This window comes from Alosa pseudoharengus, unplaced genomic scaffold (assembly GCF_046254945.1).
Source record: "Alosa pseudoharengus isolate Yale_2024_CS ecotype anadromous, Long Island Sound unplaced genomic scaffold, YU_APseudo_1.1 YU_APseudo_1.1_scf_9, whole genome shotgun sequence".
In the NCBI taxonomy this organism is placed as follows: Eukaryota; Metazoa; Chordata; class Actinopteri; order Clupeiformes; family Clupeidae; genus Alosa; species Alosa pseudoharengus.
In genome coordinates, this window is record NW_027468881.1 from 35,254,574 (window position 1) to 35,281,121 (window position 26,548).

The 26,548-nt window shown below is 41.1% G+C and overlaps 3 protein-coding genes across 9 annotated transcripts in view; 2 read left to right on the forward strand and 1 right to left on the reverse strand.

The window, feature by feature from the left end:
* The window catches only part of spryd3 (SPRY domain containing 3), a 65,165-nt gene extending 46,775 nt beyond the window's left edge, over positions 1-18,390 (reverse strand). Inside the window, exons 1-3 of one of the 4 annotated variants that reach the window (XM_076277359.1) lie at positions 18,292-18,390; positions 14,159-14,295; positions 13,132-13,207 (exon numbers count right to left, since the gene is read on the reverse strand). In XM_076277359.1, the coding sequence (XP_076133474.1) occupies positions 13,132-13,207; positions 14,159-14,286 (204 nt within the window). In that variant the 5' untranslated portion in view covers positions 14,287-14,295; positions 18,292-18,390. Of the gene's footprint in view, positions 1-13,131; positions 13,208-14,158; positions 14,339-15,161; positions 15,463-18,291 lie in introns of those variants that run through there. The other 3 variants (XM_076277360.1, XM_076277358.1, XM_076277357.1) reach the window with 3 other exon arrangements.
* Positions 18,391-18,624: 234 nt separating this feature from the next.
* Positions 18,625-22,354, forward strand: igfbp6b (insulin-like growth factor binding protein 6b). The gene is made up of 4 exons (XM_076277361.1): positions 18,625-19,291; positions 20,200-20,234; positions 20,675-20,794; positions 21,033-22,354. The coding sequence occupies exons 1-4, from the start codon at positions 18,922-18,924 to the stop codon at positions 21,144-21,146; spliced, it is 639 nt and encodes a 212-aa protein (XP_076133476.1). The 5' UTR covers positions 18,625-18,921; the 3' UTR covers positions 21,147-22,354.
* Positions 22,355-25,961: 3,607 nt separating this feature from the next.
* The window catches only part of LOC143114212 (uncharacterized), a 15,575-nt gene continuing 14,988 nt past the window's right edge, over positions 25,962-26,548 (forward strand). For all 4 annotated transcript variants that reach the window (XM_076275714.1, XM_076275715.1, XM_076275716.1 and 1 more), the window contains exon 1: positions 25,962-26,064. The gene's annotated coding sequence lies outside the window, so the exon portion shown is untranslated. The remainder of the gene's footprint in view (positions 26,065-26,548) is intronic.

A 26,548-nucleotide genomic window follows, 5' to 3' on the forward strand; every position in this document is an offset into this window, starting at 1 on the left:
AAAACTTCACTGACTCATACTTTCAACAGAGAACCATCTTCAGAGAGCCTGTTATTAGGGGGGTTTGTCTTTCGAGAAACGTTTCACATTTCACATGCTGCCTTCCCAGTCCTTTCGTTGCGGTGTATCCCTTAAGGGACCACCCTGCATGGCCAGCTCTGAAGAGAACTGGGGGAGAACCATTATGGTGAAATGAGACCCTATGTTGGCAGAAGTGAGCTGGCCCAGTTCATAAACAGGACTACTGTGTTGACCTATCCTTCAAGGTGGGTTCCCAAGCTTTTAAAACCAAAGCATTACCCAAGCTTTTAAAACCCAAATAGTAACCAGAAGCCAAAGATATCAACTCTAGAAAGAACCCGTTTAAAGTTCCCTATGCACAAGCACATGCATCTGCAATGCCCGCTTTTGAGGATCTCTACAGTTGTAGTTGTTATCTCTTTGGGAGATGTACATTCCCGAATCCTCTCTGCACAGCATCAAGCTCGGAGCCTATTCTGCTGCGAATTTCTCACAAATAGGAACACAAGCCACTTACATGATTTATTTTATTTGACTAAATAAGAGGCGGGAAAAAACGCAGCACTGTGGAATATGTTAGCAATTAAAAAGCTTTCAGAAATAAAGATGTCAACAGAAGATAAATGATGAGAGGTGCCAGAGTGGGCTCGGAATGAGATGGATTAGACAGTGCCTAGTGCACGAGCTCCAGAGGAGGTGAAACGCTAGCCCAGCAAGAGCATAATGAGGAAACATGAGGACGCCACTGACGCATATTCCGACAGGCACATGACCTTTATTGGAAGGAAGCAAAAAAACAAAAAAGCCTCCTTACTTTAGTGAAACGGAGGAGTCTCTCAGGACGTGCGTCATTATCGTGAGCGCCACCTCACATAAAATAAGCAGCAGCTCTTTATTGATCATGCGAAATCCCTTGGCTGCAAATGTCAAACGCATTTGCTTGAGACCTGAGATATTCATCAAGCTCTTAGGAATTCTGCAAAATGCCAAGTGGCTTCAGGTCTGAAAGTCTGAAATTTCTGTTGAACTTTAATTTAAAACAATATGATGTGAGCTCTACGAACGAAGCGGACTCTTGCTGTCCATGAAAAGATACTGGCTAGATCTTGTTAGGTACAGTATGTTTAAGTTAGCCTGATTATGTCATTCTTTAAGTTACATAGCCTGTCTGCAGTTTTCCTCAATTTGACTAATTAAGAAGGGATAATAGGATATTTGACCGGCATATCATCAAAATGTCCGGAAAACGAAACCTCTGCCGGTCACTTTGACCGTCACCATTTTTTTCTAGCGGAAACTCTGCTCTGTAGGTGGCAAAGTAGAAAAAGCTGGTGGGCCGATTGGCCTACATACTTCTGCCATCTGGTTTCCACTGGATTTTTTGATTGTCGGTGCCGTTAAAGTAGTAAACGATTATTAATGCTAACCGGGAGCTAGTTCCGATGTACGCGGGTGGAGGAGGGTGTTAGATCTCGCTCACAACCAGTCAAATCCTAACGTGATGGTAATTTTCACGTGTGATTTCAGTGGTCTATAAAAGTAAATTGTTTGCAAGGTTCAGCCTCTTTTCAACACGACTTAACTTTGGTTTGACTGTGCTGAGAGTTTGTTGCCTGTTATTGAGATATTTGAAAAAGAAAGAAATCGCCGACAAAGACACTAAAGACATGACGAGACGAGATTTTTTTCCCCCACGAAAAACAGATAACAGGCTTGTTTGAGATCGACTGAGTCTGACTTGGTCTGGCTTTCTACGTAAACGTGATCTTCAGAGGAGGATGAGCTACAACAGAGGGCAGCTCATCCCGGACAGACAGGCTACAGTCTGCCTGACGTGACTCGCGGGAGATATCGCGGAATTTAGTTTGCAATAAATACAGCAGAACTTTCATTCTTACTCATTAAAATGAGCATGATGACTGAGGAAATAAATTCTTATGATGTAGTTTAAATAAACCACTGTTGTCATACAGTTAACAGGCCTGCACATAGCACATAAATTCAATATCAAGTGTTTTCCCTATATGTGTGCCTATCTACTTAGCCAACAGCAGAAAATAACAGAATATGCAAACGTTTTCAGTAGGCTAGCCTACCATTGTTGCATAAATCATATATAAGAAGGTATCCCTTCGATTTCTGTTCATTTTCACATATTCCAACATAAGGAAGCAGCATGAGACACTCGTCAAAATCGTCATGAGGAGATACCTCTCAAATGGCCCCATCACGTCTTTGAACTGACGTCATGAGGGCGTGTTTCAGCTCGTGCAGCTCGTGGAAGGCAACTGCAAGATCGGTCTGCAGGCTAGACTCCCGCAATATTTTAAGGTCATGTAACATGGTGTCACGGTGGTAAGTCCCTCCCCGGCTGACAGAAGTCGGACAGGATTTCTAACCAGTAAGCATTGCGTCCATCCCAGCATGCATCACATCAAGTCAGATCTGCACAGATCTGCATAAAGACGAACAAGCCTAACGATAAGCAGACTAGGAATCAGAGGCAGAGTCGTATTGAGTCGATAGCTTTATTTTCACACCCCGTACATTATCCTGATGGGCTCTGCACACACCACTACACACTGAATCCTCCTTTGCTCAGCATTCTGGATATTCTCATTCAAAGAACCAGCATGTTTTCCCAGCAGATACTTGCCCTTTCAGGGCTCTAAACTAACATTCTTTTTCAGGAGCACTTCTGCGCCCAAGTTAAAAAATTCAGGAGCACAGACAAAAATTTGGGCGCACAGACAGTTCTGTACTTAACTTACACATAATCTAACATTATACTGCAGCTAACAGTTAAACATGCCAGTGCACCAATTGCGAATATTAAGAATGACTGACAACATTTAGGCTACAGGAAGGATTTTAAAGATCAGTGCCTACTTTATTTTCAGTCTGTTCTATTTTCCTACATTTTGTTAATGTAAAATAACATAATACATTGCCATATTTGCATTTAGCCTGTATATCAAGTATCCTGTCAAATGTAGGCTAATTTATTTATTTGTGAATCCATCTATAGCTAATCCAAATAGGCCCATGGTGACCTATCTGACTGCATACTGCCTAATACTACTACTAAAACAGTCCGTTTTCTCTTCCACAAAACCCAACATAGGCTAATCAAGGTCAAGGATATATGTTTTATACTTTTAGTTTTTATTTGAAATATCTGCATTGATGGGGGCAGTAGGCAAACTGTAGGCCTACTTTCGTTTTGCACTTCAGCTTGTATTCGGTGTAAACAAACAAGCATGCGTGGAAGCCTGGAGTTGTCAGTAGCGTTCTACCTTTGAATAAAATGGGAGTATTACGGGAAGCTACTTTTGTGCCGGTTCGCTACAGATATTTTGCATATTGCAGCCAATACGTCAACTGGGCTAAAAGGCATGTTAGGTTACCTTTCCTTCTCTCACTGCATTCTCAGAATCTCATCCTGTTCCTCCTATATCCAATGAATTCGGTGGATAGAAAAACTAATTTCTTCAATCTTTGCATCTTGGCTGGCTAGTCTAACTTTCCGCTTTTTCTGCGCGCTCTTGGATTTGATAGAAGCGACTACTAGCGAGTCACAACGCGAAACTGCTAACGTTGATGGGAGGTGTAGTTTTTATGCTGCATTCGCGACGTGATTCTATGGTTTGCACCAGTAATGTTTCTCGATGTTGCGGTGTATTTTGTAGACAAATATTGACATGGTTAGAAGTCATTCGCACCAGTGCGCCTAAATATTTTTTTGCACTCGCACGGCATCATTTTTACTCGCACATGGGCGCACTGTAGAGCCCTGCCTTTAAAAGACTCAAATGAGATTGAATCTGTGACCCAATTATCAGTTCCTGCTGCTCTGGATTGCCCAAAGCATATGTTATGTATGACATTGGTGAATGCAAATCCTGTTTTTATTGTCAGTTTCAGGTTCTTGTTCTGTTGCCACTATTGTGACTAGACTAGAGATTACTCGGCCATCATCTTAATAACGACAGACACAGTGTTAAGATGCAGAAAGTCCTGCTTTTGTTTGTCTACGGTATTATGCTACTTGAATTTCCCCTTGAGGATCAATAAAGTATCTATCTATCTATCTATCTATCTAAATTACAACCCCATTTCCAAAAAAGTTTGAACTCTGTGTAAAATGTAAATAAAAACAATAATGCTATGACTTGCAAAGTTAACATATCAGTTCTTGATACAGAGAGCCCGCAGCTCACAGCGTAAAGTGAAAAAAAAAAAACGTCTATAAGAAACTGACCTCTACTTTTTCACGCTAGCACTACGTGCGGTGCATAATGTGAAAATAGGTCCTATAATGTGTGGATGTGCTAGCCTAGAAATCTAGAAGCGCCCCTAGCGGCTAGTCTAGCAACTCTCCGTTGGCTTGTGAGCTCCAGAAATCGAAACTTAATCAGGCCATTGAAATCGTGTATAGAGTCGTTAGGTGGGCTTAACATAATGATTGATGGCAGAGTTGCAACGGTTTGGCTTGAATTCCCTGCTACTTGAAAACAAATAAGATGGATTTTGCTGCTGGCAAACAGTGTGACACGAGTTAAGCTTTTATTATGTTGGCAAACGTTTGAACTAGCCAACTAGCTCCGCTGGTGGGAAACGCATAGCGCTGCCGCTGCCCAATTGCGTGCAGAGGGAATTTGAAAGACAACTGATTATCCCGCCCCTCGGACTGAGCACTGTGAACGGTGAGTGCCCAGACCCTACATTTTAATGTGGGTCTGGCTCATCAGGCTATGGATGTGCAGTGTTTCCCACAGAATTGAATTCTATTTGTGGTGGCACCGGGTTTGCAGAATTAACTTGAATTCAACAGTTTTTAAACAAATTAGTGCGGCATGGTTATGATGCTAACTAGATTTAAGTACAATTTTTAGTACAACCTGGAAAATCGTTGTGTGGTGGTCAATGTTGATATTGTGGTGGGCCGCCACAAATAAGTCAATGTATGGGAAACACTGATGTGTGTGTCAGCTTGGTAGGAACCTCAGAGAGTGGTAAACATACCTACGGCGTGCTTGTGCTCACTGGCCAGTACTCTCCTGACTGACTAGTCCTGTGGCCATGTTGCTTTCATGCTTTTCAGTTGTCCTTATGATATTTGTGATTCTTCAATCAAACAGAACTAATTCAAAATGCTGCCATTCCCCAAACTCGTGAGTGGCATGAGACAAAAGAGGGAACCAGGCCTCAGCTCCCACTGAGCCTGCCAGGACAGGTGCACTCTACCAATTAGCCACTAGGGATGCAACTTGATATTGGTGTCAATGGCTTCCACCTGGCCACTCTACCATAAAGGTCTGATTGGTGGAGTAGCCTACCGCACTGATGGTTGTCCTTCTTTACGCTTCTCTCATCTTCTCAAAAGAACTCTGGATCTCATTCAATAGGGCCGTTTCCACTACCGGAACTCGGTTTTACGGGGCCAGGGACGTTTATTTGCGTTTCCTATAGACGAACAGCCCAATAATGCGACGTTCTGGGAACTTCTATGGGACTGAAGTCCCTGTCTCGGGGTGGGTACTTCAGCGCTGCCCCAAAGAACTTGAGATGTGTGAACGTGAGATGTGAGTATAAAAGCACATTTTATAACCCAGCAAGGCAGACATCAGTTACAGCTAAATTAATTACAGGTTAGGCTGTTAGCTTGTTGATTTGACACTGGATGAACAAAAATCCGCTAAAAATAGACTTTTACTGGTTAGAATTTCGATGGTATATTTTGTATTCATTTAACTTTAAGCTGAAGACATGCAAGCTGCCTGCAACTGACTCATCCAAATCACACACTGCATGCGTGAAAAACACTAACATGGGACTTGGACATCACAATAAATGAGGCTACCCATCAATAAATCTGCACTGGTAAGAGAATAGTAGCGAGGTTTAATTGACAGAAATAAATTTTGTGTGAGTCTAGGCGAGGCCGGGGCGAGTGGCACTCCTGTCCCGTCTTACCTGCTGATCCAGCATGTTTCTTCACCTTTAGCTTCATCTCTGCTTATTAAAAAGTGTCTCATAGCATCACAGCAATCATAGCATGTAAGCCTTATTGTAAGCTAGCCTATAGCCTACCAGGCACTAACAGTCACTAATGTGCTCGCTCTATGCTGAAAGCCACTTTAAATTATGCGTGGCTTACTGCGCTACATTCATTTAATGTCTGTCCTAATAATGTCCAGTGAATTCATTTAGGCACAGGTGGGCTCCAATCAAGGGTCTGAATACCGATGGCAGTGTCTGATGTTTATCTGTTACATTGCATTAATTCTGCGCTATGAAGGCCTAAAAGACTTGGTTTCCACTCAACTAAAGGGTATAATTTGCAACAAAAACTAAGTAAACAATATATTGGCATCGGTATGGACCAAACCAGTGGTCCCCAAACTACGGCCCGCCACCTCATTTTGGGTGGCCCCCCAAATCATGTCCGTGGTATAGCATCTGGCCCGCACGGGAGTACAACATCGTCAAACTATAACCTCCGTAATTTCCCCCATTCATTCTCTATAGAGCATCACCGCCCACAGGAGTTTCCGGAAGTAAGAATTCAATGCAATTTCTCCATTGACAATTCGGGTATAAACCATAAACACTTAACTGCACATGGTAGACTCAAAACCAGCTACGGCTGTACTAAGCGATTGTGTATGCTTATATAGATGCCAAAAGTTCACGGGGCACTAACCTTGTTTTGAGATAAATGTATTTTATTCGCGATGTCTTGGATAAGTACTTCATTACCCACAATCCTGAACAATCCCACAATCCCACAGTGATGCCTCTGATTGGTGGAAAGACCGTTAAGGTCATAGTTTGAAACAAAATCAGCGAAAATTATTGACAAAGATGGCGGAGTCTTTTACTGCCTATGGCGAAATTCTTAATGTGAATAAAAACTTTCTAGACGAACATTGGTACTTGTATCAACAAGGATTGTGGTTTATATATCACATGAACTTAGTCAGGGCCAATACACCATCAAATAGAACACTGGAAATGCTAGTTTGAACACTTAACTTTACAGTTAGCCGATAGGCTAATCATTAGCCTTTCAGACATTAGAATGTCATTATAATGCTGCTAACATTAGCCTACATGCTGCAACACAGGTATGAAATATATTATGTTTTAGTGACCTTGTTGTTTCTATGAATATGAATTGTTGTTTATATGAAACATCAACTTAGTCGAGGCATAAAAAGCCCTGTATATCCCCATTAAGTACTTAAACCTTTGAACTAGCTAGCTACTAGCTGATAGCACAGGCTGGATGCTACCACCGGCTAGACACTGCAGTAAAATGGTTAGCAAACCGTCCATGCCCCCGGGAATATTTCACTGTTTCAAGGACGAAATCAAGAGTGTCCAAAGGGGTGAAAACCACTTTAAATCGGGTCACATTATTGACTGTTGTGTGTCGAGGGTCAGCTTGTGGGTTTTGTAAGGGCCAGCATGAGGGACAAGACCTATCAAACCTACGAAGTTGTGTGGTGAGTTTTGCAGGGAGGTTGGTAATGCTAGTTAACATTAGCTAGGCTACTGTAGCCTTCATACTGTACGAGCCATATCATCAATCATTAACCTAGAAATACTTCTTCGTACATTTAATGAACATTTTGTGTAATAATTCACAGCAAGTTAATAAACTGAATATGGTGGTCCAAGAGCAGTCCATGCACCGGTCCATGCATCAGGATGGCAGTCAGATATGAAGCACTGCACAATGTTGCTAACGTTAACGTTAACCGGTTTCACACACACGATATAAAATACACGATGGTAAATATAACATTCAATACCAAAACACTATTATTTACACGATTACTCCTGAAATAACTGCTATTAACTATATAAAAATCATTGTTTAGAGGAAAGGGTTTGCGTGCTGTCGCAGGTTGGAAATGATTTCGCGCTGGTTCGTGCTGGTTCTTTGACTTTTTTTGGACTTTCTCTTCGTTTTTTCACTCGAAATGATATGTTGTATGCTTATGAGTTTCGCCGTAGCTGATTAGCCTAAGACATGCTCTAAAACTCTTTAGATACGGATTTTTCCAAAACGTCAATGGGAAATGAATGGGAAATTTACTTCCGGAAACTAAACTCTCTCAGAGGAGGGGCGGGACTGTGATGCTCTATAGACCTCTCCGGAATAAGTCCCGCCTCCGAAACATCCGGATCCACCCAAATTCCGGGCGTCAAATGTCTATGGGAAATAACATGGCGTTTCGAAATATCATACCTGTCAAACATCTGTAGGTGGCGAAGTAGAAAAAAAATGGTGGGCCGATTGGCCTACACACTTCTGCCATCTAGTTTCCACTGGATTTTTTGATTGTCGGTGCCGTTAAAGTAGAAATATATCAGTAAGAAGCACTAAGCTAACGCACGCTTCACACGCCGCGACTCCCTGAGTCAAGGTTGCATAGCAACAGGCAATGTTTCATAGTTTGTCTTCACAGAAATGGAGTTCGTGGCACCAGAGCCTGTCTACGGAGGTGGCACTAACCCTGCATGAAATAGTCATGTTTGATAGGTTGTTAATACATTCTGAAAATGTTACTGTTCTGATCAAGGTCATGCAAACAGGGCTCTACAGTGCGCCCATTTCACTCGCACATGCGAGTAAAAATGATGCCGTGCGAGTGCAAAAAAATATTTAGGCGCACTGGTGCGAATGACTTCTAACCATGTCAATATTTGTCTACAAAATACACCGCAACATCGAGAAACATTACTGGTGCAAACCATAGAATCACGTCGCGAATGCAGCATAAAAACTACACCTCCCATCAACGTTAGCAGTTTCGCGTTGTGACTCGCTAGTAGTTGCTTCTATCAAATCCAAGAGCGCGCAGAAAAAGTGGAAAGTTAGACTAGCCAGCCAAGATGCAAAGATTGAAGAAATTAGTTTTTCTATCCACCAAATTCATTGGATATAGGAGGAACAGGATGAGATTCTGAGAATGCAGTGAGAAGGAAAGGTAACCTAACATGCCTTTTAGCCCAGTTGACGTATTGGCTGCAATATGCAAAATATATCTGTAGCGAACCGGCACAAAAGTAGCAGATATTTCAAATAAAAACTAAAAGTATAAAACATATATCCTTGATTAGCCTATGTCGGGTTTTGTGGAAGAGAAAATGGACTGTTTTAGTAGTAGTATTAGTATTCAGATAGGTCACCATGGGCATATTTGGATTAGCTATAGATGGATTCACAAATAAATAAATTAGCCTACATTTGACAGGATACTTGATATACAGGCTAAATGCAAATATGGCAATGTATTATATTATTTTACATTAACAAAATGTAGGAAAATAGAACAGACTGAAAATAAAGTAGGCACTGATCTTTAAAATCCTTCCTGTAGCCTAAATGTTGTCAGTCATTCTTAATATTCGCAATTGGTGCACTGGCATGTTTAACTGTTAGCTGCAGTATAATGTTAGATTATGTGTAAGTTAAGTATAGAACTGACTGTGCGCCCAAATTTTTGTCTGTGCTCCTAAATTTTTTAACTTGGGCGCACAAGTGCTCCTGAAAACATTTTTTAGTGTAGAGCCCTGAAAGGGCAAGTATCTGCTGGGAAAACATGCTGGTTCTTTGAATGAGAATACCCAGAATGCTGAGCAAAGGAGGATTCAGTGTGTAGTGGTGTGTGCAGAGCCCATCAGGATAATGTACGGGGTGTGAGTTTCCAGCCCCACAGCCCCTGGAGAGGAAGTTCATCAAACCTCCAAAACCTGCCAGCAGAGCACACATGCCAGTGGGCCTACCTCAGCCGCGCTCCACACACATTCAGCCTCCTCCACTGTAGCTACATAAATTAAGAGCCACATGCCCTCTACCAAACCCTAATTTATGAGCCGGTCCAAGCAGGCTTTCCTGTATTAAATCACCTCACAGGGACAATCCCCCGCCCCCCCTCCCTTTTACTCTGCTGCTACAATCTCTAGCAAAGTCAGACGATGGACAAAATACCTGAATGCATCAGCTACAGCAGCTCTTGCCTTTTTCAACTGATGAGACTCAATTAAAAATAATTGGATCAAACTATTTCAATTTCTCACAGTTTGTTCTGGAAACAAATATGAATGTGAATCCATGGTGTGATCTTAATAAGGAACATTTGAACCTAGGGTATGGTGAGTGCAAACCAATCTTATGCTTAATAGGATAGGTTTCAAGAGGCTGGCATCGATTATTACTCAGTAGTTGTCCTGGCAACAGTGCCCATAGCATAAACTCTACATTGATGGCTTATGGATGAGACAAGCAATGGAGATGAGTTTTTTCATCTTGACTAAATGGACAGTGTTGATTTCAAACAATATCTTTCGGATTTCACATCCAACAACTGACAACTTGACATTGGATTCACTTTCGTCCTCAACAATTCACCGAGCCAAGTGTGCAGCTGGTTACCTGAATGGTTCAGGGACAAATGCAGAAGTATGCCTTGGATTAAATTAAAGATTTAGTCAGCCTCATCCTGTTAAGCCAAGTTTTCTTTGACTAAAAGTCTGGGCAGGTTAGTGCCATCTGTAGTTTCTCTTTGTTAGCTTTTGTTTTCATCAATAAAAACAGTTGATATTTGTCTTTTTACCCACTACTGCCCCTTGGAATAATCTTGCTACACAACCAAGCTACCAACAAATCATACAATGAAAACACTCTGCATTGTCTTTAAGCAAAAGATTAGCCACGATTAGAACAAAGTTCCAAGAAGATTTTGAATCATGACATTCAATAATTCAATCACGTCAAATCACATTCATTTCTCACCATCAAAATGTTGTGATCAAACATGGAAATTTCCACTATAGGCTAATGGCAAATTGGTAGCCTTTACTGTACTTATAGTATATGTTAAGCCCACACCTAAAATAAATGAGAACATCTGTAGCAACAGTTATTGCACAAGCTCCACACAGACATTGGAGAAGTGTAAACGGCAATAACAGATTTTCTCCATGAGTGAGCCTGTTCAAAATGCCCAAGACTCTGATTCATTCAGACCGCTTTTCAAGAAACAGAGAGCACTGCATTGCACACTACAAGCGCTTTCAGACATATGTGTAAGACCGGAGGTTCTGCAGATGTTAAACGGTGGGGCCGTATATCTGAACGACATAACCGGTCATATGGAAGTCCGAATTTAGCCGGTTGTTCTACTACTCCCCCCCTAGTATTTCCTCCGGACATTATGTGCTGTGTCTGAACGAAGCGTAGAACATGCGATTAAAATTCACACCTAGTGAGAGGGCGTGTCGGTGACGTTTCTTTCGTGCGTCCATGTGGTTAGATCTGACTTAAATGCCAGTGTTATGATGGAGTGGCATAGTGCTGTCCAGAAAATCTCCAACCTGAGATGCAGACATCACGGAGCTACTGTCCATGAGGGCATACAACATTTTGATAGAACACATGAAGGGAACGGCAAGAGACACATTGTAGCCTACAACTGCATGGCAAGGCCAAACAAAGACTGAATTATAAGCAGAAGGCGCTGAAAAGGCAGTAGCATACAGCAACGTCGTTGACGACAATAACATGAGTATTTAATAAATTGTTAGCCAACACGGTCGGTTTTCTGATTATTGATAGCCTTCTCATGACCTCACTGCTGATATTTGTTGAGCATAAATATGCCTAGAGAAAATTAAAACGAAGAAAACCCACATGGGGAGAGGATGCTATTGGAAAAAATAAACCATGAAAAAACGAACCACGTCACTGTTATGTTAGTATTTTGTTTGTTGCTTAAAAACGTTGTAGCCTTTATGATGGCCTTGAAGTCTTGAGTTAGCCTACTGAATTGGCTGGTACCATAAAGTTTGTGCATGCTCTCTCTCTCCAACGCGAACCAGATTTGGGGTTCCATAGCCAAGTAATTCTGCTACATAACGTTGAAAACAGATAAATGTGTTTATTCGAAGCACACATACAAATACTGTAGGTCAATTTCAAGTGCGCACTTACGTGACTACTTCAAGTATTAGCCTACGCACAATAGATTTTTCTTTTTTAGCCTACATAATGCATACACTTTGTAAACAAACAGCAGCTGTGACAGGCAGCGGCCGCATATATTCTGCGTCATATCTCGCATCTTGTGAACTCTACAAGCCCCCACCCCTCACTCGACAACCACACGGAGATTCTGTAATGTGCGTGTATGTCGTCCACACATAGGTCCGTATAAGGTCAGTATAAGGTCCGCAGGTTAGCATATCTGAATCATCCGAAGGGTAGGACCTCCGTTTGACAAACCTCCGCATACAGTATACTCCGGAGGTTATATCTGAAAGCGCTTGTAAAACACTACATTGCATACAGTATTAGGTACCAGCAGTGTGCATTGTGTTTCATCAGATATTAGCTTTATGTATTTATGAGAGCTATATAGAATGAACATGAATGTTTGCCTTGCCAATCCCCACAGTACATCTTTACAGTTTTTAACCGTCTCGTCTGTATTTGTCATTTGCCTTCTCCAATGAGACACAAAATCCTGATTTAAATAAGGTTGTCTCTATCTAATTAGTCTCCATCTATTTAGCCTACATACAGTGAGTGATAACCCACAAGCCCACAGTACAGCAAGCTATTTACTACTAGTTACATCTTCCTGGCCTAAACCAGGGCCATAGTGTTTAGTCAGCAAAACAAAACCAGAATACAATACAATATCTACAATATGATTGTCAAACAGAACAATGATTTACAGCATATCTAAAGATACAACATGATGTAGCTTTTGAAATGCAAATGTTCAGCATGATTGAAAATCTTAAATCTTAAAACATATGAATGTGAAGCAGAGTGAGTGAAAAGTCATAAATAAATCTTTACTATTTAGAGGGATGGCCTTAAGACCACAATGATAAGTTCTAAAATACTTTAAACATAACAAAATACAGTGATAGTGTGGAAATGATTAAACTCCAAAGGTCCATATTTTGAGACTTAAGTGCTAACAGAGGACTATTAGAATCTTAGCTTATTACTTAATTAAGTTATTCAGTGGTGCCACTCCACGTATGTATTATAAAGAGCTATATACAATATACTCAGAAGCTTACCTCAAAGTAACAGTTTCCTTTTGATAATGGTCTAGGAGCCACATAGCAGCCAACTTCATCCGAGTTCCCATGATAACTACAAGAGAGAGTACAACAACTCTCACAGTTCACAACAACTCATCACAGTTTACAAAAAGAGTTACTGACCACTTAAGCATTCTCTTACACATCATTTCAGTATACAGTCAAATATATCTGCATTTATTGAATTATTTGGATTGATGCAAACGTGAATGATGCGTGTTCAAATTGGACACTGATGTTAAACTTGGGCTGAGATTCTGAAGGATCCCAATTATGTCATGCCAAGCAAATGCTCTCACTGTTGTATGTTTGGCTACAACATTTGATTTATAAGTCTGAATAGCACTAGTTGCAACCTCTCCCCCAACCCCCTACACACTTTGGAGCATCTTACATCAGCATTTTCCTTTTTCCAATACAGCTTTTTTTTTGCTGCGCAAGGCATGCCTTTCATCTTTAGCTGACCAAAAAAAGTGTGTAGCCACTGACTGTCTCTGATTATAATTGTTTCAATCAGTGGGGTTGAGAGACTCAGCATTGTTTGAGTTTTTGGTGGAAGCTGATGTTTCAATTGCACGCACACGCTGTGGCCTTTGCAGGCAAGTCAATACCCAACCACGAGACTTATCTGAGGGGCTTCCAAAGGAATGCAATTTGAGTGCAAGGGAATTAAAGCACTAAGAATACAGAGGTAATACTCAGGTGAGGGTATGAGACTCCGGAACTAGGCAGAGGACAAATCATCTATGTTACAGTTCCCTCACAAATTCATGGAAGACAATGCTCTATTTCCATGTCTGTAACATCAAGAGTAACTTGGTTTTGTAGACAACCAAAACACTATTACAACTGAACCTGTTTCAGAGGCTGTGGGAGAATGAGAAATATTAACAACCTTTGGATGTTCCAACTAAATAGGTTAGCATTCAGAGCGCCTCTGTTGTCATTCACATCACTATTACACTCATGTCAGATGACTATGCCATAAAAAGCCCGTCCTCACCTGAGTGTGTCTCCATCTTTAAGCATACGTTTGTATCGCTCCTGAAAGCGCACAGCTCGAACCTCACGAATCTCTCTGATTCGCCGTCTCCAGTTCAAGAACCTGTAGTGTAGGTGGATGTCATCCATCTCAAATGGCTGTTAACGTGAAGAGGCCAAGGTCAGTGACACTGACATGGTCCTTGCAGCACAATGTCAACAACATAATGGGGCAATTATCATTATTATAAGCTTGTCATTAACCTGTATACATATTACAAAAGAACGAATTTAATTACATTACAAAGAGTGTATACTTTGAGAGATCAGAAAACGTATTTTGTCAAATAAAGTTTTAGTCATCTTTCACACAGCAAGAGTAGTTCCATCCCAGAAATCACTCGGAGACACAGCGCCTCAAAGAAAAAAGCGTGTACAACCTCCTGATGCCTGAACTACACAGAAAGACGTTTCATAATCCAACTAAATCGTTTACATATTCTTTGACTGAAAAATGCAATGCCTTCTAGCCTTGGTCTACTAATGGACCCATAATAAATCTAACTATTACCTTAATTAACGTTACATGTGTTCGCGACATAATGAAACGTACACTGTCTTCTTAAAACTCTTGACTTTTATCAGTCAACATCACTTACTGACTACCTAGCTTGCTAACTTAGCTAAGCTAACTTTGCCTAGCGAACTACCTGAAAAAATGGGCCCGGGTTTGTGTTTAACTTTTCATTTAATCTCTCGTATCACACGCCTAATTAACGACATAATATGATGGTTGACATTTGAGCTCCGTTTATCTTGCGACAGCTAAACCACATGCGACTTAGATGGCATATCCATATGCTAACTGTATGGCTCCTTACTACTTACTAGCAAACAAACTAAACAGCTAACGTTAACGTCAGGCATCTACATGCCACCAAAACAGCTTGTTTGAAAAACAGAAGCTGATATGTTGATCTTTAAACGAATGCAGGCTGTATACAGGACATCTGACATGTGCTTACCTTATTTTATGTATCAAAACATTTTAAAAAATGTAGCTATTAGAGGCACTTGAACTCATTTCTAATTGTCGGTTGCATTTGCGAGAAAACTTCAATAAAGTATGGACGGCGCTTCCTGGTGACGTACTGTACGGAAATCATCAGCTCAAAGCTGCACGAGAATGAAAGGTGGAAGGGGCCTCTCAACGCCCCCAGGTTGTGGGGTACACAGGAGTGATGCTGTACCAGCAGTCCTCGTCTTCTCGTAGCATAATATTGTTGGTGGGGAAATCATCCGTAGACATGACAATGTCCAATTCATGTACTGCTACTGCTAATGTTTGGCTACTTGATGTCGTTCAATATTTACTTAGCCTAGCCTACAGTTGGGATAGGAAACGATGAAAAGTCAATGGGAAACTCGCTAACTGACCCAAGTATCTGTGTGAAGCCTACATTCTTACAGACATACACGTTCTACAACTAGGTCTACAGTAAGAAAACCACATGCAACAGAAATGTAAAACCCTATAGGTAGCCTATGATATACTGGTAATAGTGTAGGGTTAGCCTATGCTTCCCAAATAATCTTACCAAACAGTTCTACATTAGGCTATGTGCTGTGCGTCCACTGAATTTGCTTGTGAATGTATGATTTAACTGTAGCCTATCTGTAATAACTTGAACTGGACAAAGGCCTGTATCAAAGAATGAAGTCTAAAGGCATTAGGCTACATCATCACGTTTTTGCATAACCAAATATTCAAGGCTTTGAGTTTTAAATTTGTGGCCAAACTGCTCATGATTTTGTTTCAGTAGCCTACTTTATAGGCCTATCATAGCCTACTGTAGACAGGGTTGGGTCAGATTGAAATGGTGTACTGATTACATAAAAATTTTTGTAATCAGTAACATAATCAATTGGATTACCCAAAACAAGTAACATAATCTGATTACTTTAGGATTACTTTTTACACAACTTGCAAACGACATACAGATTCTTATTTTCCACTGTCTTTAATTCAAAGTGGTGGCGATATTGCCAAGTAGGCCTAGGCCTACTATACACATTTTTTCCCGACTGGAACGGGTCTATGGTCGACGTTGACGGCTCCTCATCTTGGGTTTTGATTTGAACCTTTATCTTGTCAAGAAACTAGGCTACATAGGCAATTGGATGATAATGACATCTATAGTGGACAAACGAATGGGCTGCTTGTCAAATTAAAACATTAGCTAGGCATTAAAAAGTTGTATTGTTTGCATGATAAAATTTAATCAAGTAATCCCCAACAATGTAACTATAATCTGATTACACTCTTTTTTTCTTAATCTGGGCTAGTTACTTGATTTTTGTAATCTTATTACGTAATCCAGATTACATGTAATCCATTACTACCCATCCCTGACCCATAGGCCTAACCTTCCTGTGGAGGGGTTCAAGACCATTCTGACTAAAATGCAACCTCAGGACAACTGTGCGGTTTAAAAATAAAATGTGATTCTAACAGATGGATGAAGTGCATAATCAGAGACTTGTAGTGGCTTCACAGACCACCAGTGGGTGGTGGACCACTGGATCTTAAAAAAAGGAAGTTTTGTCCCGTTTATGTCCTCCTGTGTCAACATGAAAAGAGGTAAGCCTATAACTTTCATATAGCATTCTGCCACCTCTCATGCATGTAGCCTACACTTTTCAGTGAAATGAACGCTACAAAGAACAGGAGGAACTTTAAAGAGAGATGCAGAAGCCACAGACACAAAGAATTGTAGTAGGAGTAGAATGGGGGAGGTGATGAGAGGTAGGGAAAATGAGTAATCCAGCAAGTGTGGAAAAAGGGAGCCCCCATTGGCCTGGCGTGTCGCATGGAACATTTTCCCGACAGAACATGTGGAAACAGAATGGGGCTGTGGCATTGATGGGAACACAAGGCAGAAGGCAGGTGATTTTTGCTCTCATTTCCAAGATTAATCACCTCTAATAAGATCACCAGCCAGCTGACATCTGGGCCAAGCATGGTGGACCTGTGCCTGGTGTGATATCCAGAGATTTAGGAAGTGCTAGGGTCCTTCAAATCCTTTCAGTTTTTATGCTGGACTGGCTTTGAATCAACCACTATGTTACTCTCCATGTCTCCATTCTCACCTACTGAGAATGAATGTGACCATACATGTCAATACGATTAGATAAACATCTAAATCCTGTTTACTCCCTGCACCAACCCCCATCTCTGATCTTATATTGTTCATGCTGCCCCATTACAACAGATAACAAACATGTTTTTATCCTCAAGAAACCCTTATTTAGTTGTATCACCTGAAATACCCAAAATCCCCACAGCAGACAGACAGCTTACATTCTACTTTCTATGCTGTGCCTCAGTAATCTCATACATCCAAACATGTCTAAACAGTTTTTAATAGAACTGTATGTGAGTGTTGCTTATGTCCTCTTGTGTTTGGAGTTCAGGCACCGGCATAAACTCAAGGAAGTCACCCCTGAGGAAAGTTTTCAATGGTTGAGTGGATAGATGGATTGCATTATTAGCTGCTGGCATGGACCCTCGCATGTACATTCCAGGGAAAAAAATGGGAGTTCTTAATTATCCAGTTCATTTGGATTCCAATATAAACAATTGAGAAAATAAGAACGAACTGGCTGTTCTCTCTCCACCCCACCTGGAGTTCACAGCCTCTTATGGAGTTAGATACTGTACAGAATGAAACAGGTATACCTGCTTAAAGTCAGTTGCTGGAACTGGCCATGGGCCAACAGTGGACTTCCACACAATTGGACAAAATATTGTTTTAAGGAAAAGTTCACCTGCGATACAATTACCCTAGCCAATGAGAAAGTTCACTGAAAGTTCCATGCAGTTTTGAGTGTTTATTGATGTCATCCATTGTGTGTATATACACAAATGTAATTTACTAATAGATTGCCAGCAAATACTATATTAAAGTATCATTTCTCATTGTCTGAGTCATGATTGATAAAGTTTTATAGACATTGTTCTGAGCTTGAATCATTATTTTGGAAGGAATGAATCTTTAATTCCGTTACTAAGGTTACAGTTACTTGCTATTATACTTTTAGGTTAGCAACCTGACCCTTGAATTCATGTATAATAAATGCACTTGAATCACTCACCCTCAATCATTGTTTCCATGGCAAACGTTAGGAGAATGCAGTGGTACATTCATGCATGGTGACATAAGAAACTGTATACTGGCAGTATTTCCTGATGCTGAACATAGCAAGAGTGCACTTAAAAGAAAGATCTTTCTCCAGATGCTCTAATGACAAAAGAGGAGATAACAGAGAGCTTAGTTGAAATAATCTCTCTCTCCCGTTCCGTCTCAATATCTCCCTCTCTGCTCTCTCTCTTCCTCTGTGTATCTCCCTCTCTCTCTCTTTCTCCCTCTCTCTCTTTCTCTCTCTCTCTCTCTCTCTCTCTGAGTCCCAGCCCCTGAAGGTGTCATAACTGTGCTCTCTCCCTCTCCCTCTCTTTCACCGCCTTTCAGATCTTTAAAAGCTGCTGCTTGCTGTGTCTCTCTCGCTCTCTGTTTGTATCCTCTGGCACCGCAGGGGACTCCTGGCTGCCTTCGCAACTAAACAGGCTGAGCACCAAGCAAGAGCTGAAGAGAGGGAAAGGAAACAGATAAAAAGGAAGAGAAAGAAAGCAGTGGAAGAGAAAGCGAGGAAGACATAAGGGAAAGGGAACATAATACACCAGAAATAGCATCAGCCTTCACATTTTCGACTTTCAGAGAGGAGAGTATGGAAAACCCAAGACCGGGGCGCAAGATGTCTCTGCTCTCGAACCTGACTGCCATCGTCCTGCTGCTGATTGCCCAGTGCGGATCCTGGACTCTCGCCAGCCGCCTAGGCCCCCACAAAGGCTGTCTCTCCTGCAAAGATCCCCTGGCGTCCGGCAGCCGGGCCTCTCGGGACCACGCCGGCACGGCCAGCAGCACATCTGTCTTGGCCCTCGGGGAGCCGTGCGGTGTGTACACCTTGAGCTGTGCCAAGGGTCTACGCTGCGTGCCCCCACCGCGCGAGCACAGCCCCCTCCAGGCTTTACTGCAGGGAAGGGGCTTCTGCGTCAAGCACAGCCGACCCAGTCCCACTGAGAGGCCCCACCCCACAGGTAAGAGCTCGGCAGCTCTCTCTCTCTCTCTCTCTCTCTCTGTGTCTTTCCCCTCTCAAGGCAATGTCCTCTTGTTTCTGTATGCTGGAGGTAGGATGACTTTTTTGACAAGTAGCCTTTGTCACTATTCAGATTTGTGAGAAACATGAATGCCTCATATTCTTAATGCTGTAAAAGGAAGTATATGCAGCAACAGCATGTGAAAGCTAATCTGCTTTGCTGAGGATGGTCCAAGGATGTGCTACAGGACTTCATGTCTGTGGCAGTGATCAGTAGTGTAGTAGACTGGGGAATGGAAATTAATGAAAGAATGACTGAGCACTACATGTCATGTGTTTATCTGTACATCTGTGCAGAATATGCCAGTGCATGTGTTGAACTACTACTATATGCAAATGTAGTAGGGAAAGATGTGTGCATGTGTGTGTGTGTATCTGTGTGTGTGTATCTCTCTCTCTGTGTGTGTGTGTGTGTGTGTGTGTGTGTGTGTGTGTGTGTATGTGTGTATCTCTGTGTGTGTGTGTGTGTGTGAGTTTATGTGTGTGTGTGTGTGTGTGTGAGTGTGAGTGAGGGAGAGGGGGGGGCAGACAGAAATAAGTGAGCTGAAATAAGGGGGGGATAATGAGCCAGGTTCTCTGTGTGTTTGAATGCTCATGAGAGGATATGAGTCTGTGCCGCCATAGTCCGGAATGTCCTCTTTTGCATAGCAATAGTCTCCATCTGCTGTTCAAATAATGCCACTGCGTTCTTATCATTGGAGTTTGCGTACGTGATTTGAGATCTGAGGCTCTGCTGCAGGAAAAAGATGCAGATGTCTTGCAGACAAAATAGAATTGGAACCAGAAATATGGAACCAGTGGTACAAATAGCTGCATAATGAGTAAGAATACTGTCTTTTTATTTTTCAGGTCCCCATCCTTCACATGTTGGAGAAATAGATAAAGTGAGTATCCCATGTTGTGATTTCCAAAGATAAATCGACAGTCCTGCACATGTACTTTAGGATCACCTTGTCATGTATATGTCATAGTTGAGAAATTGATTATTATGTACAAAATGCATGACTTAATATGCATTGCATTTCATAGAGTTAAGTCAAATTCAACACGACTGACCTGAAAAGGAGAGCCTTGTATAACAATGCCATTATATAATGACATGATGTTGTGTGTGACATCTAATAGTATCCCTCTGGCTCATGCTACGTCACTGACCTCATTGCAAAGCATATATTGGATAATGCCCAAACATATTTAGATTGATGCATCCATTGCCTCTATTTGGATGTCAAAGAGGCTTGTATGTACGTGGAGGGGTATCTCATCTCTCTCTCTATTTTTTATCCAATTAAACATTTCACTTCACTATTGTTTCTTTCCCAAGGCTCCCTGTCGCAAGCTGCTTAACTCTGTGCTACGGGGCCTTGAACTGACTATTTTCCAGTCAGACCGCGACATCTACATCCCCAACTGTGATACTCGTGGTTTCTACAGGAAAAAACAGGTGACTCCTAGATTCTCTACATTCTGCCCTCTATATACGTTGTATTCATTTGTGTGTGTGTGTGTGTAGGAGGGGGAGGGAGTGAGAGACACACTGTGGCTGTGAACGTGTATGCAAATAGGCAAAGAAACAGAGCAAGTACAAAATGCGCTGCTAAATGTATCTCGTCTCGTCTGTGTGATGTATTTGTTTGCTGCACATGGAAATGGCTGAATACCTCCATCTCTCTTGCCTCCAGTGTCGGTCCTCTATGGGCATGCAGCGGGGCAACTGCTGGTGTGTGGACGAGCTGGGAACTGCCCTCCCTGTCCGCCCCAGTGAGGACGGCTCCTTGCCCTGTGATGGGGAGTGATACTCAGAGCCTGCAGGATACGTAGGAAGAGGCCGAAGGAGGCAGAGAGGAGGCTGTGGAGAGGAGGTGGCTTTTGCTTCTGTGCTAGACACTGCCTGGCTAGGAGAAACTAGAGAGAAATCACTTGAAATGGAAAAAGGTTCACCCAAACACCCATCCACTTGAGGAGGAGAAAGCCCTTTGACCACTCGTTAACCCCCGATCATGGCCCCAAAGTGGATGGTCCTTTTTCTCCTTGGGAAAGAATACTGCCTCGTGTTTGGTCATTTGTCATAGACTAAAATACTGTTAAGCAAGCAGAGTTGATAATGATTAATGATGATAATGGAGTTGATACAACAATAAAACAAACCTGTCTCCCCACCATCCTCTCTCCCACTCCTAAGAGATACACTGATTAGAGTATATACACTTAAAATGATCAAACATCATTTAATTTATTCTGAAGTACAATGACATTTCCATTCAGATTTGCATATATTTGACTTCTTCATGTTACCGTATAATCAAAATGTAAAGATGCTTGTATATGTACACATAATTTGGGTTGCATTCTGACTGCTACAACAGTGGATTGTTTGTACATAAGTATGGTTTTGTGGTTGACTGTGTATTTGAACTGGCAAGTACAAGATTGCTAATGGCTGTTACCCTTTCTGAGATGTTAAGCATATTTTTATACACTTCAATATAATATTTTATATATATATAAAATTTTGTTTTATTTAAATACAGTGCCATGTATTTTTATATTGTCGGCAGTTTTATTTCCTTGACATGACAAAAGCTATTTTATTTCATTTACTGAAATGTGTTATGCCCCAAAGGCACACTCATGGAGCAGAAATACAACCACAATACACAGATATTCAACTGCTGTACATGTTTCTTTCTCTTTTGTTTTAAATTTCATTTTAATGTTATATAATATGTGTGGACCATAATATCAGAATGTATTACAATGTTTGCGTTTGAAAAGTACTGTTTTAATGAAGTTTCTTTAATGTTATTATCAATCATTCCCGAATAAATAAAAAAAATGCAAGTGCACAAAAAGTGTGATTACACATTTTTCACACTGATTATTGTGGTATCTGTATTTGTTGACAAGACGGCTCGTCAAGAATTTACAATTCTAAATTGTAAATTTACAATTCAATTAGCTAAAGACATGAGTAAAATGGAAAAATAAATACATAAATTAATAAATAAAACAACCTGTCTCCGTTTTGTTTTGTCAGTACTAAAATCCTGTATATCTGACACTGCAGAATGTGAGTTTAAAATCCATTAATTAAAATCAAAGATTATGCTGCATGTGATCATTCTGATTACTTTGGCACAGGAACACATTTTTGTGAGGTACATATGAGTGCCAAACTTGTTTTCACTTTTGCACCTAGCCTACAGTATGTTGTTTGCACTGGAAGCAAGATATAAACAGTGCTCTTTTTTTTCTTTATGTATCTCTGTAGACCAACCCAATATCACAAAGATCCTTTTTACAAATTGTCACAGAGGAGTATTGATACGACCACAACCAGTCCACTTAGCATATTAGCGCAGCAGAATGGACTAGGGGATTTTAAGCTGTGGCTTGAAGTTTGTGAGGCACATCAAGACAATAAAAAATCCTAAAGGTCTGCTGGAAATAACATACACTGTGGTGTTCACTTCAGCAAATCCTACATTTCCTTGTGATGCCTATTTTCTTACATATGATGACAATCAAAAGGAAGAGGATTAATAGTTTTCTTTCTCTTCAGGAAAACAAATATTGCATCACATCCATAGCCTACATCATATTGGCAGTAACACACATTAGTGTTACTGTTATCCTTACTGAAGTGAAGGGTTAGTATTGGTATGGTGTTACAACATTGCACATCCTATGGAGGCCATATTCCATATGATCAAACATCAAACCAGCTTCAAATAACATCCACCAATTTTAGTTAATCTGATTCTGATTGTTTCCTAACCACAGCACAGGGTCTTAGCTTTCTAAAGAGGTCAAGCATTTGATGGTAGGCCAAAATAGGTGGGAACAGTGCCCTCTGAAGTAGGCACAGTGCAATGTCAGGGGTAAAGCCTAGAAATGGCCTTTGTCTTCATGTTTGTCTTCTTGTAAATGTTATAGTCCTCCTTTGTGTGTCTAGGTCTGATCAGCTGGTATAATCTACCCCCAGTGTGTCATTGTGTTAGGTCAGTTCAGTTCTGTTTGTGAGTCAATATTATCTTTTGATTTGATTTGAGTTATGTTGTAGCTCTAGGCCTAAAACTATCTCTTTCAAATTAGTTGAAGATTTTGTTATGATTTAGTTCTGATTTCTGATCGCATTTTAATGTTTTGTTTATGTTTTGACACTTTATGCCTGCATCCCCGTTGCCTTGCTGCCTGGTCCCTCACAAGGTAATGCACTGACAGACAATGGGCTACTTGCACAAAAGGCTCTCAATGAGGCCACTTTGTTTCCGGTGGAGCATTAAAGCTGCAGTTGGCAAGATTTTTTTGATCATATTCACTGAAACCGACACTATGCTCTGACAGAACAACATAAATCAGCCGGTTTTAGAAAAAAAACTGCACTTCTACCTCCCACTAGAGCCTGTTATTTATTTTGCAAAAATCCACAGCTCCCGGTTCTTCTGGTCCAATCAGAGCAGGGCTGTGTGAGATCTGATTGTCTATCACTGTCTGGTGCAGTCTGGTGCGCACTGACGAGCACAAACTCGATGAAAGGGTGCTCGTGGTAGTGGGGGAGGGGCATGAGAGTTGTAAACATTCAAAATTTTCGCTAAGTCCCCTCAATCTGTCAGACTTGCCAACTGCAGCTTTAACTGTGTTGTAACAGCATCTTCTGTTATATTCTGCTCCTAATATCTTCAAACCACTGACAAGGTTCAAAATAGCCATATACTTCGGTGGCAGTGTGAAGGTCCCTACAGATCAATGTATTCTAAACTTTGAAAGTGTACAGAGAGGTTACAGGACTGCTTCTAAAGGCAGCACATTGCCTTACTTTGTGTTCAAGCATTGTGAACAAGCATAGTGGTCACATAAGGACCCTGTACATGTTGCACAGCACTTGTAATGACATTTTGAGTCTGTTAAGAGGCACAAAGGCACAGTTTAAGTCATGCCCCCAATTTCTTAAGTTGTTTGGCTGCACTAGCCACTAGCAGCATTACTCAAGATAGGTAGCACTGATTTCTTTTTTCTTTTTTCCCCTACCAACAGTACTCAGTGACCTCAAGCAACAGAACTCTATGCCAAAAAAAAATGGCAGGAGTTCCCCTTTAAGTCTACCTTGGAAGGTTACGATATTATGGCCGAGTGGGAAGTATACAGCCAAGTCTTCCCACTCGGCGGCCATCTTAGTAACGTCTCTGGGCAGTTATTAGTGACAACTGTGCTTGTCCTATATTTCTTGTCAAGATGGCTGTTATGAAAAAGGTCTATTTCGGACAAATAAATCATGCTATTTCCAACAATGCAATTGGTTACTTACAGGGCAGGATTTCCCGTTAAGGGACTGTCACATTACACGCGGCATGCGCTATGAAATGCATCAATGGCTTGAGCTATGAAATGCATTATAGTCAATGGCTTGCGCTATGAAATGCATTATAGTCAATGGCTTGCGCTATGAAATGCATTATAGTCAATGGCTTGAGCTATGAAATGCATTATAGTCAATGGCTTGCGCTATGAAATGCATTATAGTCAATGGCGCGTGCGTGCAATAACTGGTCTGCAGCTGCGCTGAGCAAAGCAAAGCAAAGCGCCATGTACAATGTGATAGCCCCTTAAGGCGGCTTTTGTTGGGGGAGAGGGCAGGATCTTGAAAATAAATGAAATACAAACATAAACATAAAGAAACACAACTTCCATCGCTGACTGCATCTTTAAAAGGTCTCTGCTTAGTTAAATTCTTAATGTAGATAATTAAAGGTGCTCTAAGCGATGCTGGGTAACGTCACTTCTGTTGACTTTCAAACAAAACAGAGAGCTATTTCGCTACTTCCTCCTGTGCTGCTCCCGTGCAATTGAAACTCTCCTAAACACGCATCTCGTCTGTGATTTGCTGGAACAGTTTGTTATGTTTTTATGGGCTAAGTTTGCCCAGGTTGTTTTTGTTGCCGTTTTTGGAACCTGGGCTGTCCACAGAGATCGTGTTTTTTTAGTGTATTCAGGACACAGACAGCTAGCGGTTGGTTAGGTGATGTAAGTGACATAAAATGTTTTAGCCTGAAAAACGCGTGCATCGCTTAGAGCACCTTTAATGTGATTTTGACTTCCGGACCCGGAGTTGCACACCCCCTACTGATTTCATTCCTGACACTGAGTAAAATTAATAGGATTCTCCATAGAGACATAGGCCTATAAAAAAAAATCTCAGTTCACATCCAAAAGTTAGTGGAATGACTTCCATATGATATGCGTTGAGGTAATGTGTATTGATCCTAATGATCACACTTTATTTTTAGCCCAAATTTTAATTGTTTTGTTGTAATGTGAGGCCCTGAATGTGGTAGGCCTATGGTGAGTAAAGCCTGACAAGTTGTAGTCCGTTTAATGAAACGAAAGGAGAAATTTCATTTTAAAAATATGAATTTTCATTTTCAGAAATACTAGATCATCATATGCACTGTGAAAATAGTTTTGTTCGATAAGTTTGCTGATATTTGTGAAAACTCTGTCTATGGGATTTTACCACAGGATTTTACATGTGAACAGTTCTCCGATAGGAACGAAACCACCAGGGGGCGGGGCAGGTTTTCACTTTTCACTCTTCTTTCCGAACGCTTGCACGAGGCGAACCGGAGCTGTGATCTTTCTGTAGAGAACCCAGTGGCAGCGGTGACAGTACAGTCCAGTTTTTCCTGGCTGGAGTGTAGGATATCATTCATATAAGTAAGTGAGAAATGGACAAGTGCTAACTAGCATCTACACATTAACGTTTCCATAAATAAGCTATATTTTCGTTCACTTGCTTTTTGTTCTCTCTGTTCTGTTCAGTCACAATGAAGTTAGCACCCCATGACTTTGTTGTGAAAGTAATGTTAACAACAACTTCACGTTAACGTTATTAATAACAATGTAACAACAACATATAGCTAGCTCTATGATGCGAGTCGTTTTAAACCCCATTTAACGTAAACGTTAGTGACTTACGTTATGTTGTGTACTTTGTTCGATATGTTCGATATGTTGTACGAGTCGGCCAACGTTAGCTAATTTAACGTTGTCTCCTTAGCTTATTGGGAGAGTACGTTCGATTCAGCAAGCGAATGTTACCGAATGTAAACGTCAACAACCAGCATCTAAATAATTTGTTCCAATGCAAAAACAGCAGCTGGTTTCATTTTCAGGTTTACTGAGGATAATTCGTTGAGTT